The sequence below is a fragment of the Diprion similis genome, chromosome 11 (genome assembly GCF_021155765.1).
Source record: "Diprion similis isolate iyDipSimi1 chromosome 11, iyDipSimi1.1, whole genome shotgun sequence".
Classification (NCBI taxonomy): domain Eukaryota; kingdom Metazoa; phylum Arthropoda; class Insecta; order Hymenoptera; family Diprionidae; genus Diprion; species Diprion similis.
In genome coordinates, this window is record NC_060115.1 from 8,778,588 (window position 1) to 8,799,994 (window position 21,407).

A 21,407-nucleotide genomic window follows, 5' to 3' on the forward strand; every position below is an offset into this window, starting at 1 on the left:
AATTTAGGATTGTAATATCTGAAATCTAATTTTCAACAAATTTGCATGAAAATAAGTAAATTTTTCTTAGTAAATTTCGGTTGGTATGAGTTTTCGAAAAATGTCTATTATTTTAGTCTGGAAAATCGAGAAATATCAGGTAATTTTAATATATTGTTTTGTATATTGTTAAGATGAGGAAAATTATTCGTACTTTGTTCTTTCGTAAAACTTTGATTTCCTTACTTCAAGTTTCAACACCAAATAATTCGGAATCAGGCGCTTTTGGAAATTCAACCCCTCTCCGCACTTTCGCACAGATTCGCAGATATTCGAAATCGATGAATCACTCTGTACAGTCTCAAGTTAAACACATGCTTACACGCACACACACGCACATACACCTATGTAGTCCGTATAATTGATACATAGAACTCGAACTACCTGATAAGGTCGGCCTTCGCCACCAATCACCGATTTTACGTCTATAATAACAGCGATTTATTGTCGTCGAGGTTCGAAAAGAGCTCTTTTACTCTACACACTTTTTTCTATCTGAATTTTATCCACGCGAACGTGTAATTGCGAACAATAGAATCGCGAGTCTCAATATATATGTTATATATGTGTATATATGGGGTATTCCACGCCAACTCGACCAGTGTTAAACCACGACAATCTGAAAAACATTTAATCTTTTTTTTTTTTACATTCTACTCGGTAAAAAACGTGACCTGAATTTTTTTGTTTGAAATTTTTTCCATTAAAACGATTATTTTGTGTAAATACATATTTGAAGTAGATTGCGAAATTTTTCTCTATCTTTTTTATCATATAATTCGGAATTTGAAAATTTTTAAACACTCTATTATCTTTACTAAGTAGAGTGGCGCATCATTGACACTTATTTGACGCTTACGATTTGATTCTGTGTTAATTTTGGGTTTAAAAAGGGCCGGAATACAGAAAGACAAAATATAGAAAGATGAAATCGTAAAATGGCGAAATCTAGAATCTGTATGCTGTTCTGTATCGTTGATAGAAATTCTGACTATTCTATATTTTGACATATCGATTTTTCCGCTACTTCACACTTTGACTTTCTACATTTTATATAGTATGAAATAAAATTTTTGCTTTATTAAAAATTCGATGTCGTTGCTCTTCTAACTTTTCATCTTTCTATATTTTCTCTCCTCCCAACTATAACGCATCAGGTTACTTTACGACTTGAAGAGTTTCAGAGAATCGATAACACAAGGTTTTTAACATGGTATTATAATCGTCTAGCTCTACGTGATCGTAGACTAAACTCCCGATGTTTCCGACGCCGCGCCGCGTCATCTTTCAAAGTTTACTTTACAGGCATGAATTCGTCGATCTTGAGCAACGTTCTTCCACGAATTTAATTAACGAGTCCATATCGGGTTTTGAAATGTGAACGAAAATCAACAACGACAACAATAACAATAACAATAATTACTAACAATATCGACATTTTCATATCTTGCTACTTTGTTGCGTTTATCAACAGTTTATCAACATCGCTTTACGATATAATAATATATCACACTTTGCGACTTGTAGTGTTTCGATGACGTTCAAGGCGTAGGTATAATATATGCTATGCTTGGTAACATCTATTAACCTACACAACCATCTTCCATTCCGATATGCCGCAACAACGTCGTGATCAGAGAGTGCAAACTATAACTATAACAATATCCATGATAATTTGCAAGGCTGATTATATCACGCTAGTTTAAAACGGGTTTATATATATATAGTACAGTTTTATCATCCAAACGGAAACGTACGCAGATACTCATACATATACGTCATTTTACAATAATCAGATAATTGTCCAGAAATATTTTCCAATAGGTCTTTCGAATCTTTTTTCAGCGATTATACGAGAAATTGTTCTCATTCGTTATAACATATCAGAGATGAACGAAGATTTTATCTTGGTCAGGAAAAGTTAGGGAGTCTGTCAATTGGTCAGGGAAAATGAACGGCGGTCCGGCGGAAGGAGAAAAAACTGAGCTTCTTCCACGAGAAATGAAAATTCGAAAGAATCACCCGCCAGAAATTTTAATCAGTAAAAATCGCGTTGAGAAACAAAGTGCTTTTCGGTCGAAACATTTTCTACTATAGACGAGATACATTTTTCAAAATTCCGTAAAAGAAACGTCGCTTCCCGGGTTCTTGCCGCTTCGGTCTGCGCTCTGCACCACCACCCATAAATAAAGATATTGTAAACGGAGTGAACAAGATGCTTGGGTCAAGCGTGAGTGGAAAGGATGTCCTAGTCTCAACGAAAGATATTCTATCTACGTAACAAGCACCTTTCTATACGGATATAAATATTATATTCAAGTTTTCGTAAAACGATTTAGTCCTGATGTTCCCTCTAAACGTTTCTGTGACAAAATAATTTTACAACTATTGTATATAAACAACTTTCCGTCGACGTTTAATAGATTCTTGCCATATTTTAAAATACCGATAAATTCCTAGCTTCATCAATTAGTTACTCTTATCGGCACTGTTACTTATCATTTTCATCAGGATAGGAATCTGAATTTGTTCAGGAAAAATCAAGGAAATTCTTTCGACTGTTTTCCGTGGCCACCGTGTCTAATCATTACACACATACGTAGGTCTCACTAACAGAGCTTGCAGTACATTAGGTAGTATGTATGTAAAATATACGTACTACAAAACGAATTCATACGATAATTTACTCTGTATTATATGTATATATCCAGTTACGCGAGACTCACTCTCCTCCCGCATAAAGCAGGCACTAATCACTGTACGGGTCGCTGCACTCCTTCTCGGACCTTATAACTTATCACACACCCCTGCACTCGGTACAGTCTCTGCCATCCACATATGCATGCACGATCATGCTGGTGGTCCGAAACTCGAGTCTCTATTTGTCAGTCAATGCGTCCATAGTATGTAGTCCTCGATACTTTCGTGCCCTGCAGGATACACACACGCAAACAAAACACACGCCTTTCATCCATCGACCATCATCTGGGTTATGGATCCATATCAGTTTCAGCTTGTGCGAGGCGTGTGTGTAGTAGCAGGGCGTTTCATTCATGGAAAAATAAGGATCGAATTGAATAGAGAATTCGATATTTTCAACCTCCGACGTTGCTTTTCGTCGTTGTTTTTTTCATCCGGTGAAATTTTTATCCAGAAGCTATGCATTCGTCGAGTACTTATCGATGATGATTACATGTTAGAACGCCGTCCCTACGAAATATAGGTTGGTATGGTGTTTTAAAAGTCGTCATGCTGATTGCGATCGATCGATCGATCGTCGTGTCTCTTGGGAACGAGTGTGTAAATGCATGGAATCGATGCAATACCACCTCGGCTATCGTGCCACGTTCTCGATTCACAATCCAACGCTGATGACATCGGCGTCACGCTGCTGGCATTGACCACGAACTGTTCGTTCCTACGTTTGTACAGTCTACATATACGTATATAGTATATTGTATATAGCTTGATTTTCTCATCACGTGTATAATATCTATAATACAAGCGTTTGAAGTAAACGAGGGTAAAAAATTATCTCCAACGAATCATTTACTCAAATTGCATGACTGACTTTGTTCTTTCAATCGTCGCAATTTTATTTTATCATTATCGTTCAAAGATCGATGGTCACATCTTGCGTGCGTGATGGAAAATGGAAAAATTTTTCAAAAAGGTTAGCCACTTTGACGCATTGATGAAATTTAAAGACTTGGTGTTTGAAAAGCTTGACTTTTTCTCTTCACGACAAATAAACAACGAATCGCTGTAATACGTGACGCAAGTTTAGGCTTCTCAAACTCACTTTGGCTTATTGATATAGTCTGCGGTATACCTAATTGGTGGATAGTTTGTATATAATACATACATATATATATATATACTTATATTATGTATATATATATATATATATACAAACACACGCGCCCGTGAATTAATGGCCATTATTGTGCACAATGACTCGGCTGTTCTAATATTTAAAGTCAATCTTTGACAATATTCTGATATATATAATATGTAGTTAGTTTCCAAGTATATAAAATCGTACAAGTCGTTTTTTTTATCTGTGATTCCTTTCAGTATAATCAAACGAATTAACGAGTCTAACCAGGAAATGATCTGAATTTTTCATATTTCCTTATCTCAAATTGTTTCTTACGTGTGTATATATATATATATGTGTATGTATATACACACACACGCATCTTCAAGTAGCTTCATCAGCGCAAACTGTAAGATCTCGTTGCTGTTGCAGTACGTGCACCGAGAATTTCGAGGCGCTGCAATATCAATTGGCTTTGCATTGCATGCGGTCAGCAATTTAACAACACGCTTTGTTGCGTCTTGCGTTATACGTAGGTAATATTATTTTTAAGGTTACATCCTCTTTTTCTTGAATAATAGTTTTATAATATATATAGTATATCGGAGTTGTTAGATAATATCGTTTTAAATTAGCGTTGGAAATTTTTTTTTTTTCACCTCTTCGTATTCTAATTAAGTAAATCATTATATTCTCATAATGATTTATCAACGCTGTTCCATCGTCTCTTTCTTTATACATATATGTATATTATGATAAAATTGCTAAACTGAATGTCGATATTTTTCTCAACCCTCGTCAAAATACTCGTCACATTGCCTGCAGTAGTCGACGTTGATTTTTATCTTTTACTTTCTTTCTTTCTTTCTTTCTTTGCTTTCGAAGTGTTGAATCGTTCTTCCAAATAATATATTTATATTTGTATTTTCCTATTTTCCTCTCGTGCAGGAAAAATTATTATCTTATAGTCGCGTTTCAGGCTCCTAAACTTACTCCGTGCAGCTTTTATTTTAATAATAATAACGATGTTTCGACGATCATTTTCATCGATCGTCGATATTCGAATTATTTGACACTTGCAGGTTGCCAGAGAGGGATTCCTCGATACACGTTATAGGAATTAGACATGCATAGGTATATATACCTAATACTAACCAGCCTTGAACTCGATTGATTCGTGGTGAAACCGACTACAATCGTTTCTAACCATCGCTAACTAACGCAGTCTTGGGTATTGTAACGTATGTACATTGTATGTAACTATCCTACCTATATATTATATATACATACATATATATTTAACTATGTAACAACTTGACTTATGTACCTGAGAATTGAGTTACGTAACGATTTATATTATATCCTACACATCTATACACACGTATTGGGTGGTTATTGAAGTGAAGAAATAATTGTTATACAAGCCCAATACCACTGTTCACGATTTCAGACAATATACTTCTATCACAGTGTATAAACATATATACATTTAGACACAGTTAGATATATATATAGTAGATACGTTTAGATTTTCTTTCCGTAGCTCGTTTATCGCTTTTTTTTTCCAATTGTTTCGTTAAATCGTTACAACGATTTTTTTGGCACTCTTAAATATATGCAGGGAGGAAGATAGATGCGTATACGTGATAACTTTTTCTGAATTCGATTTCGTAGTGGAGATAAAGGCGTCTGCTGTACATCATAGTGAAGAAACTATCGCGTCATGATCGATACGGAAATAATTTGTTCGATCAACGGTACAGACATGATGCTATGTATGTATGGGTGGCTGGTGTACATTGGTATCTACATAGTTAATATCGTCTGTTTGTTCTTTGTACACAAACGATACATTCCAATTTTTATTATTGCCATGATTATTATTGAGACTTTTACTTGTCATTAAATCATTGTACATACATGCAGGAAGTAATCTGTTTGATAAGACTTTTTGTTTTCAATTCTTTACTTACGTTATGCAGGTACTATATCCATTCTGTGTAATTCGAACGCAATTTGCGAATGTACCAACTGTATCAGGGTATTATGTTTAAATGAATATATATACCGCGTAATTTATTTATTAGCAATGAATTTACCGTACGAACAAGCAATTTTGTTCCATATTATTCACTAAGTCAGGTACTTACGTACATAACGAAGATGCATTCGTTGGAATTGAATTGCGCAAAGCACGCGAATATATGATAATGACAAATTAGTTTAACCTTGATTCAATCCTATTTCACGATAATTTCACGCAAATATCTGAAACGATTGATGATCTGAAATTATTATTTTTTTCTATCTTTTTCTTTATATATATATATAAAAATGCACATCGAATTTATCCGAAATCGAAATCAATACTTTTCGTGGTTAATCTTTTCAATTTATTTATTTATCAGATTACAGTACAAATATTGCATGTTTTTTTCTCATATCGTTTCTGTTCCCTGTTTTTAAGTCTGAAGAAAAATCTGATTACGCGGGTCGAAAAATCGTTGGACTAAGTCTGAAATTTTTTAGTTAATTTAGTAAAATTTGATTCTTTTGGTTTTTAATTATATTATTGGGAAAAAATTAAAAAATTGGTTCGCTAACTTTTGCAATTGCGGCACGTAATATGTACATATAATAGTATCGTTATTAATTTATACGTATGTACGTATGAACTACGTTAATAATTACAGCTGCGTAACTGTATACGTATAAATTAATAACAATGCATTAACGGTTCGACGGTGATTAAAAAAAATTCGAATCGGCATTGCCATTCTAGACGCATTGCTGATATTCTGTATAAATTATTCTTTCACTTCCTATTATACGCTATGAAAGTATACGGTATATTATTTATAATCAGTAAATTTTTATAAACTCTGTGTAACGAAAGTGAGGAGAGAAAAAAAAAAAAAAAATACCGTTCAGGGCCGACCGAAATCTGAAAATTTCCTTTTACGCAACCTGCCGACTTGATCGGTATTTAAAAAAAAAGAAACTTTTGCGTTTTGAAGATCGTCTCGCTTCCAAGAAGACCGGAAGTCCGTGTATTTATAATTAGGTATAGAGATGTCTAATTTTTTTTTTTTTTTTTATATAGATATATATTTACCGTGCCGGTTTTAGTTGCTAATTTTTTCATCGTCTTTTTTTTTCTACCTAGACGCGTTTATGGAGTTTAGTACAATCCTATGAATGAGAGAACGGATTATATGTATATATAAAAATAGAATACATTCTTAGCTACACGTAATATTACTATATACCCAGACTTTCGATTTCTCTCATTCGAGCGATACTCATCGCTTCGAAATCGATTTAAATATAGATATTGCGCTAAGTCGAAGTGTTTATGATGATCGTCAGTGGTTGAGAATAAATGGATTCCCGCGATTTTTACTACGCTATCTATAATTGCACGTTTCACGCACTTCATCAGATGCAGTTCGTTCTAATCATTTCTCCGCGGCATCCAAATACATAGCTTTTTTGTTAATTGTCTGCATGACGTGAATAATTTCCCCTCAATCACGCTTTCATCTAGCACGTGATCTATATATATATATACATCAATTATCAATTAACAATAACAATGTTTAAAAGATTTTTGAGGACAAAACAATTATCCGATTAGTAAAATGAAACAAAAAAAATAATACATGTATATATATATATATTAATTATATAGTTGTTTATCGAAGAATAAATTAACACATTTGCGGTGATTTTTTCCACAAATTCTTGCAACATCTACAGCAACGTTTTATTTTAATTTTTAAATAATGTGAGTGGAGGATAGTTTTTTGAAATTGTGAAAATATAATCCCTGCCAGTGAAGATTAGCGAACTTAGGAATAAAACTATAAGTTCTAAATAATAAATTTTGAGTGAGAAAAAAAGAAAATATATCGTACCAACAAGTGTTACAAATAATACTCTTGTAATGTTAGAATATATATCGCAACATTTCCTCGACGTATGACAAACCGCAAGTCTCTTCAGTTTCTGCGCGTGTATTATAAAATGTATAACGTGTACGTACCTTGATAACAATATCGCGTGCAGTTGTTGTGCTGCTAATTGTCATGTCTTCTAGTTGGTCACGTCGCTTAGGCGTAACTATTTCTTTCGTCGCTTCTCTCTCCCTCTTTCTCTCTCTTTCTCTCTCTCTCTCTCTCTCTCGCTCGCTCGTTTTCTCTTTTATCTCTTTATATTACTTTAGTTTAGTTCGGTTTAATTTATTTTATCTTATTTTATTATACTTTTTTTTTATTTTCGTTTATTATTATTTTAATTTTTTTTTTTTTTTTTTTTTGTATCTGTTTTATTACAATGTTTTGTGCCAACTAAGAAAACCTGTCCCAAGGTGAATAGAATGAAACTTATATATATTTAATATCTGTCAAAATGTTTGAGGTTAAATATGGGTATTATAAGTGGAATAAAATATGTAGAATATATATGATGAAATTCAGTAATTGATCTTCGACTTTTTTTTTCTCTCTCTTTTTATTTTTAGTTATATATAACAGAACCTTGTCTCTACTATTCTATTTAATTGTTCGTAATATTTTTCTTAAGCTGTAAAACATTTGTTGTCAAATATTATTTTACTCGTTCAAACGAGCAACTCGTATTGTTTCTGTCTTGAGATCGATAGATCGATCGATCGATCAATCAATCAATCAATCAAACATTTCAGTCGTTCGTCTATCTCGGAGAATTTTGTTTAATCCACGTTCTCGCGATCGATCGATTTGCGATTTACTGAGGTTCGTTTTCTTTGTTTCATTTTTTCTTGAATCGTTTTTTTGTATGTCACGCTTTTTGTGTACGTCGTACTTTCGCGTTATGACTTCTCTCTCTCTCTCTCTCTCTCTCTCTCTCTTTTTTTTCTCTCTCTCCCTCTATAGTTATCCAGTGCAGATTGTACAGCCAGATGTAGCCAGGCACGCGAGTGAAAGGATAGTCTTGTAGTAGTATAAATAAATTCTTACGACATGGAAAATCATGGTCATCCCACAAAAGGTATTCAGCACGAGGATCTCGTTGCTTATTAATTGAAAATATCAATTCACTCACCTAATACGAGTTTCGCCTATCTATATAAGCCAAAATCTACTCGGTCAAATTCATTTCGCGTTATTACATACATATTTCTCTATATTATACTAAAATGGGACGTGAAATTGTTCCTCGTAGTAGGTCATCATTCCCTTTATCTTTATTTAATCGAGACTCGTTGTCAAGGTATGAGTATCGGTGTCATATACATACAATATTCATACAGCCAAATTGAGAATCGATAATAATGATGCATACGCGACGATTATAATTATACTCGTGAAAATCACTGTATACATTATCATTATTATAGCTCGGTAAGTGTCGAGTGATTTGATTTGATAATTTTTTTTTTCTTTCTTTGTAACTGTTTCAAAAGTCTACGTTCATCGATTCTCTAAATGACGAAAAGTTTGAGAAATATTTCATGATGAAATGATAAAAATTACACAAAGATTAGATGTTTGAAAAAATGTTAGCAATAAAAGCTTTTATTGTTTATGACGAAGTGACGTTGCATATTATTATAATAATATTTATTTTAATACAGTAATAATAATCATTGTTATTATTATTATTGTTATACCAGTTATGTATTATTCTCTTTACGAGACTGAATCTGGAACTTGAAACGTGTCGAATAGCCATGCTTAGACAGCGGGATTCGAAAGCAGGGCAGAAAATGTAAAACCCAAGTGTTTACACGGGAGTTTTCGATATCGCATTGCGAAACGCATGAGTTTTCAAACTTCAGATTCGATGTTTAGGCTTATTTATTTGGCGGACAGCCAGATGCAGTCGAAGTTATTGATTCAGGCGAAACGCGGAAGCCGCCTTTATGCTCGCAGGCGGGCAAAGAGTTTTGGGAGAACGGTTGTAACATAGACCACAAATCTAGCCCGAGTATAATCGATTCCTTTTCCATAAAATATGCCTCGTGCTTTGTAATTTCGGGCTATACAGAGCGAGGCTTTCTTATTTTTCCCAAAACTAGCCTATTTTTTATTTTTTTTTTCTGAAGACAACTGAAGATTTCGCCCAAGTGTACACCAAAAGCGATCAATTTTCCTCCAGAACTCCCATATTTTTGCCAGTCAGTCGGTCAGTTGGTTTTTTTTTTTTTTCCAGTTTAAAAAAAATCAATTTGATTATACATACTTCCAACTTAATTTAGGAACGAGAGTTAAAAAAAAAAAAAAAAAAAAAAAAAACATTACATCTCAAAATTTTCTTTTATTTCACAAAACCATATAATTTTTACGGTTAAATCGAGTGTCGTTATTAACGGAATACCTTCGTTCATCATAAATTATTTTATTCTTAAATTTAGTTGAAAATATAAACGTCGGTATAAACATTATCCTGAAGCATCAAATCGATTTTTTCAGTTCATTTTAGTTTGTGGAATAAAAGTTGAAAAAAAGTAGAATTATGAAAAATCGAAAATTTCAATGCTTCTACATCCCGCCACGTGTTTAGTATTGTGTAAAAAAAAAAATTTCTACTTACAGCAGATTTTTTTTTTTGCCATAATATGAACATAGTTTTGCCGTATAATCAGACAGCTTAGCGTGTATCTAATTTTATTTACTCTATTTGTTCGGTATTATGAGAAAATATTGCTACCCTAATACTCCCTTATTTTCACAAAGCTCTTACCTATATTTCCTAAAATTATCTAGCCTCAGAAATGCGAAGCTTGTAATTTGTACGGCACAATATTATCTCGATGATCGGTTAACAATATATATATATATATTTTTTCTCCTTCTCAAATTCGTATCAAGGATTCAACTTGGATTTCCTTCAAGTCGGACGAATCGAAGTCTATTTTTTTTTTTCTTCAAATTATTAATTTATTTTTATTTTCAATTTTTTTATGGTTGCAAATCGAATCGAAATATAGTTATCCACCTCCTCGATTTGAGCTGCACTTTATTATCAACGTTTTACCTTTTTCTCTTTCGAGACAGCAGACACGCTTAGTACGTATGTAGGTATTCAGATACTATTCGAGGCGGAGTTATTATTGGCATCGTAAAACATGCGGATCACGGTCGATCTGACGTCACTTACATTTTAGTGAAACATTTTTCGCACTTGTTTTATATTAATACGTGAATGACAGAGGCGAGTAACGATATAATATTAATATTTTTATTTATTTTAGATATTGCATTGGCTATGCGACTTATTATCTTGCGATATTTCTTATTAACATCAATCTCTAGACGAGATAATATTAAGTTTATTATACGATTATAAGTGTCGAGTGATGAGAACTCGAATATTTCCAATCTATGGTATCGACTACCTACATTGATATTTGTTTAATAATATCCGTTAAATATTTACTTAATCGTGGAATATATTGAATATATCCACGGGGTTGATAAACTTTTACTTATCGGAGGTTCGGGGCAAATTGTTATACCACATAGTATGAATTATTGTTTTATCTGATTACAGGGAGAGCGACCGATACAAAAAGGTTCCTTGGAAGGACGTTAAGGTTGGAGACCTCGTCCATTTGTCAAACAACGAATTGGTGCCTGCGGATCTTTTGCTATTGAGAAGCAGCGACCCCCAGGGTTTGGCCTACCTTGACACCTGCAATCTTGACGGTGAAACTAATTTAAAACAGCGCCAAGTTGTCAGGGGATTCTTAGATTTACAAAATAGTTTTAAACCGTCCAAATTCCGATCGGTTGTTGAGGTAGATCAACCGAGCACGAGAATCTACAGGTACGCATATTTCCTTATTTTATTACTTTAGTTCTGTTATAATCTATGTGATGGTTGATAATTGAAAACAGAAAAAAATCATTTACCAAATCATCTGCCAAATTGGACGCCACTCAGGTCTCTTACAAATCATGAAAAAAAGATCTGCGCAAAGTTTTAATCTTCCCTAATAAAAATGAATAAATATATTATAAAATTGTATATATATAAAATATATATATATTTTTTCTTATTGCCAGAATCCTTTGATTTATTCTTCCTACTCTGCTTGCGATGGATTTCTCTTTTGCACATATGCTAATAAATTTTACATGTCCTCAGATTAATGCTTGTCTGTTTCTTTTTTTTTTATTACTTTTTTTTTGTATATAATTTTACTAACGTGACGTTTTTTCTTTCTAATTTTAGGTTTCACGGTGCCGTGGTTCATTCCTCTGGTTCCCGGGTGCCTGTTTCTACAGAAAATCTTCTTCTGAGGGAATGTCTTTTGAAAAACACCGACTTCGTCGAGGGGATCGTCGTTTATGCCGGTCACGAGACGAAGGCTATGTTAAACAATGGCGGACCTCGTTACAAGGTTTGAGAAATATCTAAATTCGAATCGATATTATAAATAATCTGGAAATTTCATTTTGTACTGTCTGAAATGAATTCCTTATATAAATTCGCTGTTATACCCGAAATTCGTGTACTGTATAAATTTTTACTGCGTGAAAACTGTAGGTAGGTAGAATTCGTTTTGTTTTCAGTATATTGTTTGTACTTAATTTGTTATTTTTCTCCACTCTGAGTACTTCGCCGACTATTTTTACTGACGTACTCTTTTTAAATTCTACAATTCCGCTACTGATATTAAGTAATTATAATTTATAATATAAACCCTACATATGATTTACCCTGATACGATTAATGATGATTGACTTGCAATGCACACGAGATGAGTCTATAACGTTTATATTAATCATTACCGTCTGAATTATATGTACTTACTTTGAATTTTTCATCTGGTATCTTTCACACCTGTATATATGTATATCTGTATATTATTTACTCACTTTTATCGCTATTATACCTTCCATATAATGTAGGTATAGTAGTTTTATATTGACCTGCGTCTGCGAGTAGCTTTAATGCTGTATGCAGAGTATCATACATGATTGTATACATATATACGTACGTGCTATAAAATTATTAATCAATCAATTATGTCTGTTGATATTCGGTTTCGGAACGAGCCTATAAATGTAAATTTTTAGCTATTGATTACTCAGAGATTGATGATTATGTATCTGTAAGTATGTATTGCTCTCTTTTTTTATTCACGCGTATTTGAAATTTTATTACGTTTGTAAAAAGGTCATCGAGTTAGATTGAGTTCGAGACGAATATCGCGGCATTTTATTTATACTTTTGTTATCATCTTCGTTTTCAATACTGCACTATATCAGAGAGTGGTTAATCGAAAAGATATTAAAGAATCTAATCAAAACTACCGGAAACGCTATGATTATAGCATAATCTCGACTGAAATGGTGATAATTTACGATAAAAAAGTAACGTGAATGGATCTTAGAACAAAACTTATTTTAGATAGCAGTTATCTATAAATAGCAGTACCAAATAAAAGGAAAAAAGTAAGAATAACAGAGGAACGTGGGGCTTATCACGTTTTAATATGTTTCGCTTGGTTACACAAGACCAATTCGGGTTCTCAACAATTTATTATCGCTCACTCACTCAGACTGACTGGAGACAAAAATGCGGATCTGAGATGAAATGCTGAACAGAGACATGTTCACGAATTCATCGACTTTCCTAATAGATCTGTTAAAGCAAATATCTAAAAGATAGTTTTTTTTTTTTTTTTTTTTTACAATAAGAAAGCACTATTTTATTGCAAATTCTCATACTGAAAATTGTAATCTAGAATATCCTCCACTTTTTTTTACAATGTTTCAGAGGTCCCGACTGGAACGTCAGATGAATTTGGATGTTGTCTGGTGTGTCTTTATACTGGTTGTACTGTGCCTAGTCGGTGCGATTGGCTGTCGTTTATGGCTCTCTGGCTATGATCTGCAAGTTCCTATTCCATTTCTACCAGATCCTCAGAATCCCAGTTACGAAGGAATGCTCACTTTCCTCACCTTTGTTATTATACTCCAAGTAATGATTCCCTTAAGCCTTTACGTTACCATTGAAATGGCAAAGGTCGTGCAAGTTTATCACATTGGAAACGACAGAGCGTTGTACGATCCGGATAGTGACCGTAGAGCAGAATGTCGGGCTTTAAATATCACAGAGGAATTGGGCCAGGTAAAAAAAATTTGATTAAACGTCATAAGAAATGGTTGACTTAATCGGACAGATAATATAATAAGCCTTCGCTTCCTTTTTTCTTTCAGGTACAGTACGTGTTCTCAGACAAAACTGGTACTCTGACTGAGAACAAAATGGTATTCCGGCGGTGCGCAGTTGGCGGACAAGACTACGGTCATACTGGAGAGGGTGAAAATTTAATACCGAGTATTAGATTGAAGGAAGATTTACTCATCGGTTTATCCAGGCATAGATTACAGGAGTTTCTGATACTTTTAGCAGTATGCAATACAGTTGTTGTCAATACATCGCCGCACCATGACGTTATGAATTCTAGCGGCGTTATCGAAGAACCACATAAAAATGGAACGCACACTAGGTAAGGGAGGTTTCAAACATTTAATCTTATACTTTCATCCGTATACAAGGTTCTCCTTGTTACTTTCTTTTTTAGTGAAATCTTTTACTTGCAAAAAAATCTGTGAATTAAATTTCTTTGGACAAAATTGAGAAACATTTATCGGAAATACTTCAAATTTTTTAAAACACTCCAGAGTTTTGTAAAAGAATGTATTTAAATTTTGCTTCTCAGATATGCCAGGCTGACAGAGTCGAGAAGTGTTACGCCCAGTCCGCCACCTCTTAGTGCAAATCTTTCACCAATTCAATCTTCTACCGATACTACAGCGACTGGAGATCATGCCCCACATGTGAAACTGTCAAGGTAAACGATTGGACAATAAATCCGATACACGAACAATTCGACCAAATTATGTTCTTCGAAGTATCGAAACTCTAGTGAATCGGAATCTGAGTAATAATTGAATTTATTATGATGTTGTTTGTTCACTTACAGGCCAAAACTGCTGGGCGTCTCGTCAATTCCAGGGCTCAACATCAGCATACTTACGCGCAAGACATCACCGACGCAGCATCGTAGTTCTAGTCCAGCTCATTCTGAGCCTCCTCCAATATACGAAGCCGAAAGTCCCGACGAATTAGCCTTGGTCTTAGCTGCCAGAGCTTATGATGTCAAACTTGTGAAACGAACACCTCACAGCGCGCTAGTCTCCCTCCCAGACAAGTCGACCCTGGACTTTGAGATTCTCAAGGTCTGTGGTTTGGAACCATGTTCCATACTTTTTGCAGGAATAAGCTTCGGCATTCGGCTTTAAATGCGTTTCCGAATTTTATGGAATCGTGATAGGAAGACAATATCATTTCAGGTGCTGCCGTTTGACTCGAGTAGAAAGTGTATGTCGATTGTTGTGCGGCATCCGCATACCAGGGAGATTGTTATGTACACGAAGGGTGCTGATTCGACGCTCATGTCGTCGCTGAACTCGAATGACGACGAATCAACGTCAAATTTAGCCAGCAAAATTAGGCAACAGCTGCATTCCTACGCTCGCCAAGGTCTTCGCACTTTGGCAATGGCTCGTCGAACTCTTACTCTTCCTGAGTATGAAACTTGGCTCCAGCGACACAACGAGGCTGAACTTGCTACTGAAAATCGGGAAAGGCGTCTGAGAGATTCTTATGCTAGTCTTGAATCTCATCTAACGCTGTTAGGTGCTACAGGAATCGAGGACAAACTTCAGGCTGGTGTACCAGAGGCTATCGCCGCTCTCATTGCTGCTGGAATTGTAGTTTGGGTCCTAACTGGTTAGTTGACAAGATATTTAATGGTCTGTAAAATCTGTATATTTCAGAAATGCTTATTTCATCAAAAAATCTCAGGGCATCTGTGAAAATTTCGAATTTACAGATTTACGATTGCAGACTACATGTTCATACTAGTTCTCAAAGTTTTCGGGCGTTGTCTCTGCAATAATTAGCACTTCGTTCTTTCATTTACACCAAATGAGTCAACCCACGTCAAATGGGACTCAATAAATAAAAAATTGACCTCTGTTTCCGATTTTGCAATAATTTTTTAACCGTTTTCAGTACTTTTAGTTCAGTTAACAGGTTCAATACAAGGTCAAAAAGCTCTTCGTCAAAAAGCTTGCCGTAGAAAGGCTCGAATGTGGTTTATGTATTTCCACACTCTGTAAATTTAATGAGCCGATTTCTTCCCACTGTATTCATTTGTGCCTTGTTATTTGAATTTGTAAACAGGCATCACTAATTTTGGATCAATATTTGTCATAAGTTTTTAGATATGTCATGACTACTTGACAGCACAAATATCAAATCGAGTAAACAACTAAAAATGCGCTATCTTACTTAGAAGAGATTTCCGAACAAAAAAATGTCTGTATCAATTTCGGCCTCACGTTGCTGCAAATAATTTTTCAATCTTTGATTAATGTTTTTTCAATAACACCAGTTGTTTCCAAATTGAAATGTCACGCCAAACCGTGACAAGCAATTTTGACCATCAACAATGTTCAAAATGTAATGCTTGTGCAGAAATACACGGAAAAGAAAATTAACTGCGTCTATTTTGAAATTTGTAAATATTTTCATTTCCACTCGTTGTTATAGGAGACAAGCCAGAAACAGCAGTGAATATTGCCTACTCAGCACGACTGTTTTCACCTTCTATGCAGTTGCTTTGGTTGCAAGCACGATCGAAAACAGTTGCAGAAACCTTGATTCACGGTCATTTGGAAGCTATAGAACAGGAGCATTTAGTCGATTATTCCAGCGATGTGACTGATTCTGATCCATCGGAAAGAGTTGCTCACAGAATTGGATCCCGACGACAACGTGCCTTGGTTGTGGATGGCAAAACGCTTACTTTTATTTTGGATCCAAGGTCAGGATTGACTGGGCCATTTCTCGACTTAACTCGTCTTTGTACCAGTGTTTTAGCATGCCGGGCTACTCCTCTGCAAAAAGTGAGTGGTAGTTTTAGGTTTTTCAAAAGTTTATCTCAGAACCGCGCCATTTTCATTCTATCCAAATTTCAGTTATTTAGCCACAGTGGATTCAAAAATTTTACTATTTATTATGCTTTCTCATATTTCAGGCCTATATTGTACGTGTCGTTAAAGAACGGCTTGGCATGAGAACTCTTGCTATTGGTGATGGAGCCAACGATGTTAGTATGATTCAGACAGCGGATGTTGGAGTTGGCGTTTCTGGGCGCGAAGGCACCCAAGCCGTAATGGCTGCGGATTTTGCTATTGCTAGATTTCCGTTGCTGACCAGACTGCTTTTGGTTCACGGTCATTGGTGCTACGACAGACTGTCTAGAATGATTTTATACTTCTTTTACAAAAACGCCACCTTTGTCTTCCTAATTTTTTGGTTCCAGGTCAGTTTATTTCTTTTGGTGTTGTTTTTTCATCGATTAATATACTACTTCATCGATTGCTTTTAATAAAGTATAAAAATATACAGCAATATTAATTCAACCACACGTATATCAATCTATAATTTTTAGTTGTACTGCGGATTTTCGGGAGCTGTGATGATCGATCAGATATATTTAATGCTCTACAATTTATTATTCACATCTCTGCCTCCTCTGACGCTTGGTGTTTACGACCAACTCGTCGCAGCTGGTACGCTAATGGCATCTCCTCAACTATATGGTCGAGGACGGTTAGGCCTTGTGTATCAGCCTCATTCTTTCTGGATAACAATGGCTGATGCACTTTATCAAAGCATTGTTATTTTCTTTATCACCGAAGCTGTAAGTATAATCATTACTTGATTATAAAACTATAAATATTAGTTCATAATCAGCAAGTTTTTACTCATGTGCCATTGTGAAATCAGTCAATGATTGTTATTCTATTATTCTGCATGGCTTACATCAATGATACATCTCGCATCGTATTGTAGTAATTTTGAATAAATTTTTTTCAAAGGCCTACCATGACTCTGATGTGGATATTTGGGAGTTTGGAACAACAATTCTGACCTCTTGCATGATCTCGATGCTTATTTATGTCGCGATAGAAACTAGGTCATGGGTAAGAGAACAAGAATTAACGTGTATCGATAATACTGTAATTTATTCTTATGAATGTTTTTTTTTTTTACAGACAATAATTCACGTAGGCTCTATAATCATTTCACTGGGTGTGTTTTTTGGATTTTGTCTCGTTTACAATGCCGTATGTGTCGATTGCATGGGACTACCAGGATCTTATTGGGTTATGCAAACTGCTATTTCGAGATATGTATATTGGCTGACTGTCATTGTTGCATCCATCCTCGCAATGCTTCCCAGGTGAGATGAAATAGAACTCTTCTTGTCGATTGAATTTCGATTTTTGACAATATATTACGATCTCATCAAAATTGATCTTTGTACTGACTCTACTTGAGAGATAATCTTGTTATTCTGTAATCATGGTTCATTTTTATTCCTGTTATACAAAGTATATGGATAAAATGTCTGTCTATTAAAATGTTTGTTGTTTTTTTTGAATATTTGCCTATACCAGGTTGGTATACAGGGCAGTGAAAACTACGGTGGCACCGGACATGATACAGCAGGCAATTTTGGAATCTTCGGCAACAAACCGTCAACGGCAGAGGATTGCAGGCAGAGGTGAGGTTCTCGTTGCCGGTTGGTCACGATCAACTCAGCATGCGACGATCAGGTAACAAAATTTGTTACAGTGTTGGACCCTGCGAAATTTTTCATCTCGTCTTTGCGTGACGTTTCGGTCATGCGTGTGGTTTTCTCTAATTTTTATTGTTTTTTTTTCCTGCCATGTTTTTTAGTATGAGACTTATACTTTAACTTTTGCATATGATATAGCTATGTATATGCACATTGCAATTAGTTGTTATCAGTGTGTGAAGCATTGCACTGTTATTATTATCTGGCAATACAAAACTGTACTAAGATTTATTCAATCAGGTTCGATAAACATATATTAATCTATTGTGCTTTGAGGCATTCAGATAACATTTTATACAGTTACAGTCCCAAATTTGCTTTCGTATATCTGATTCTGGATTAATTTATGACTAGGCATAAATGACGAGATTACAAATTTCACTTGGATGACAAAATGATCGTCTGGGTCCAACGTATCGCAGGTTACCATCAGGCTCGTACATACATATGAAATTCCACTAAATTCAATTCATGAATCGTTTACTGTATAACTCTTTTTAATACTGGTTATTTATTCTAATTACAATTTTAAAAGATAAACTTATATTGCAAAGTAATTGAATTATCCGGGTTTTTTTACACTCTGACTCGTACATCATTGTAGAAAGAAGTTAGCTAGTTCCTTCTTATTTTGCTAATATAATCACTCATTTAATCTGTCTTATACATGCTATAATACTTCGAGGTCATGGTTTCAAATATTTTACACGTGTTCTACCGTTACCTAATCAATTTCGTACTTTCAACATGTTAAATTTAATACATCTATTACAACTATTGGACTCGAGGAAATTGTTTTCACAAATAACAGTCAATATATATTTCTATTTATTGATGTCTGGAACATCATTTTCTGGCTTTTCTTAACGTATATACACCTGCACATATTCCAAGGTAAGCTGCATGTTTTCCTTCTCTTTTTCATCTATAATACAATTTATCTATACTCGGAATTTCTACACGCACAGGTAAGTAGCCGTAATGCTGCCGTAACTTGCAACATCGTACTTTTCATACATCGCATTTCGCTTATCACGACTACAACTCTATCAATCATACTTTTTTCAAAAATTAACCATAGTAAAATCTCGACTTCATCATGTTTGATGTAAATTGAAAATTTGGAAAAAATAGTTTTATAGTTTATCGGCACGTTTGCTATTTTTTTTTTTTCAATACTATTACTTATTGTCTTATTTTAGCTATTTGAGTGCAAATTTCTTATCTAGTGTTTTAGTAATCACTATATTGGCACAGCTTCAAATTTATTATTCAATTAGTTTCAACATTGCGTTCGTACAATTTTTGCTCACAAATAAATGAATGTTTTGTTCTGTTGAACGTGGTAGTGAAGAAGTAATTTATACTTATTGAAATATTTTAATTTTTCAGACCAGGAAGTTATGGGCCTAAGGATAACGCTCTGACAACTGTAGTTGCATGACATCCGTGTGCCACAATAAGCAGATACCTCTTCGAGATGAAATCTAACCACCAACAACAAACAGTAATATCTTAGCTAGTTGAAAGAATTGTTATATCCTTTCCCCCTAAATACACAGACACACCTGCAAACACACACAGAGAGTACAATGCCCGATTTTATATTACGTGCTACTTGCCACAGTACCTATCCACTTTCGGTCGGCTAAAAAAAAAAAAATTTTAAAAAAAAAGTATTAACGCGTTCCGATTTTAGATTTTGATGTGATCTAGTTTCGTGAGTTGCGCTCCTAAGGAATTGTGTAAACTAGTTTATGCTATTTAAGAGCCAATCATACCAATTCTATGTTGCCACGTATGTTAAACCGATACAGGTTCATTTTGCGCACTGTATTCTCAATTATTATAACTTAATTGAGGGTTCAATCGTATTACAACTGTGCTAGTTTTAATGTAAAGTAACGCTTGATATGATTCAGAATCAGCATAAAACCGAAACCGAATTATGAGTGTATCTAATAGCGATCATATTGATTTCACGTTGAAAACTAGGTTTTTCTTGATGTTACAAATTTAAAATTATTGCACGTTATTCTTCAGCAAATATATTTATGAACGAAATAGTTTGCACATTAAATATTAGATAAATACCTTCAGTTGTTGAGAATTTAGTGTGCGGAGATCCCTTGTACGTGGGTTTACATGTATTGCAAACAGAAGTATGATTCCCTCTCAAACCTTTTTTTAAATTTAGCAGTATACATTAAGTTATAGGTATATAAGAAGAAATAAGTGAACTATGAAATGGAGCTTTGGCATGGTTTTATAACCGTTTAACTGAGACGAATTTTACAGTAGAAATTACGTTAGTACCAACTGCACTGGGGGGCCAATTGCTATAATCTGCTGTGTGCCTGAGTGCCGGCTAGCCGTTCACTGCAACCACTGCTAGCTGGTACGTTACCATAGTCCCCGCCAGTAATGCTAGTAGTTAGAAAGGGGGCAGACGAGGACTGACGGGGTCCTACTGTAATGTATATTTACGAGAGTAGAGGTAAAATCTTTAGGCTGTATAATTGGTTCTTGATAAAATTTTACCAAAGGGGAAAGGGCTTATGGCGCTTATTCGGCAGTCAACAATACCGGCTTATAATACACAGAAAACACAATTATACACATACTTGATCGTCTAAGCGTCTTAATGAATTTTTTCCTGAGTCTTATTATTCACACTGGTGCCACAGGTTTGATGTATAATAGTAAATTTTTTTTGAACATTTGAAAATATCGTAGTCTTCAACATTCTTTCGGAAACCTTTTGTTGATCGAAATTCGGAATTCAATGTGCAATGGGTCATATTTCAAACAAAGAACCCAATAATCAATATA

General features: G+C 34.6%; 1 protein-coding gene across 3 annotated transcripts in view; it reads left to right on the top strand.

Moving 5' to 3' along the window:
• LOC124412451 (phospholipid-transporting ATPase VD) overlaps positions 1-20,369 on the top strand; it is a 56,570-nt gene extending 36,201 nt beyond the window's left edge. The window contains exons 5-18 of one of the 3 annotated variants that reach the window (XM_046892322.1): positions 11,396-11,671; positions 12,080-12,248; positions 13,631-13,984; positions 14,074-14,366; positions 14,580-14,711; positions 14,826-15,099; positions 15,214-15,652; positions 16,478-16,833; positions 16,965-17,252; positions 17,382-17,633; positions 17,812-17,916; positions 17,989-18,176; positions 18,394-18,552; positions 19,968-20,369. In XM_046892322.1, the coding sequence (XP_046748278.1) occupies positions 11,396-11,671; positions 12,080-12,248; positions 13,631-13,984; positions 14,074-14,366; positions 14,580-14,711; positions 14,826-15,099; positions 15,214-15,652; positions 16,478-16,833; positions 16,965-17,252; positions 17,382-17,633; positions 17,812-17,916; positions 17,989-18,176; positions 18,394-18,552; positions 19,968-20,019 (3,337 nt within the window). In that variant the 3' untranslated portion in view covers positions 20,020-20,369. The remainder of the gene's footprint in view (positions 1-11,395; positions 11,672-12,079; positions 12,249-13,630; positions 13,985-14,073; positions 14,367-14,579; positions 14,712-14,825; positions 15,100-15,213; positions 15,653-16,477; positions 16,834-16,964; positions 17,253-17,381; positions 17,634-17,811; positions 17,917-17,988; positions 18,177-18,393; positions 18,553-19,967) is intronic. The other 2 variants (XM_046892324.1, XM_046892323.1) reach the window with 2 other exon arrangements.
• The last annotated feature ends 1,038 nt before the right edge of the window (positions 20,370-21,407 follow it).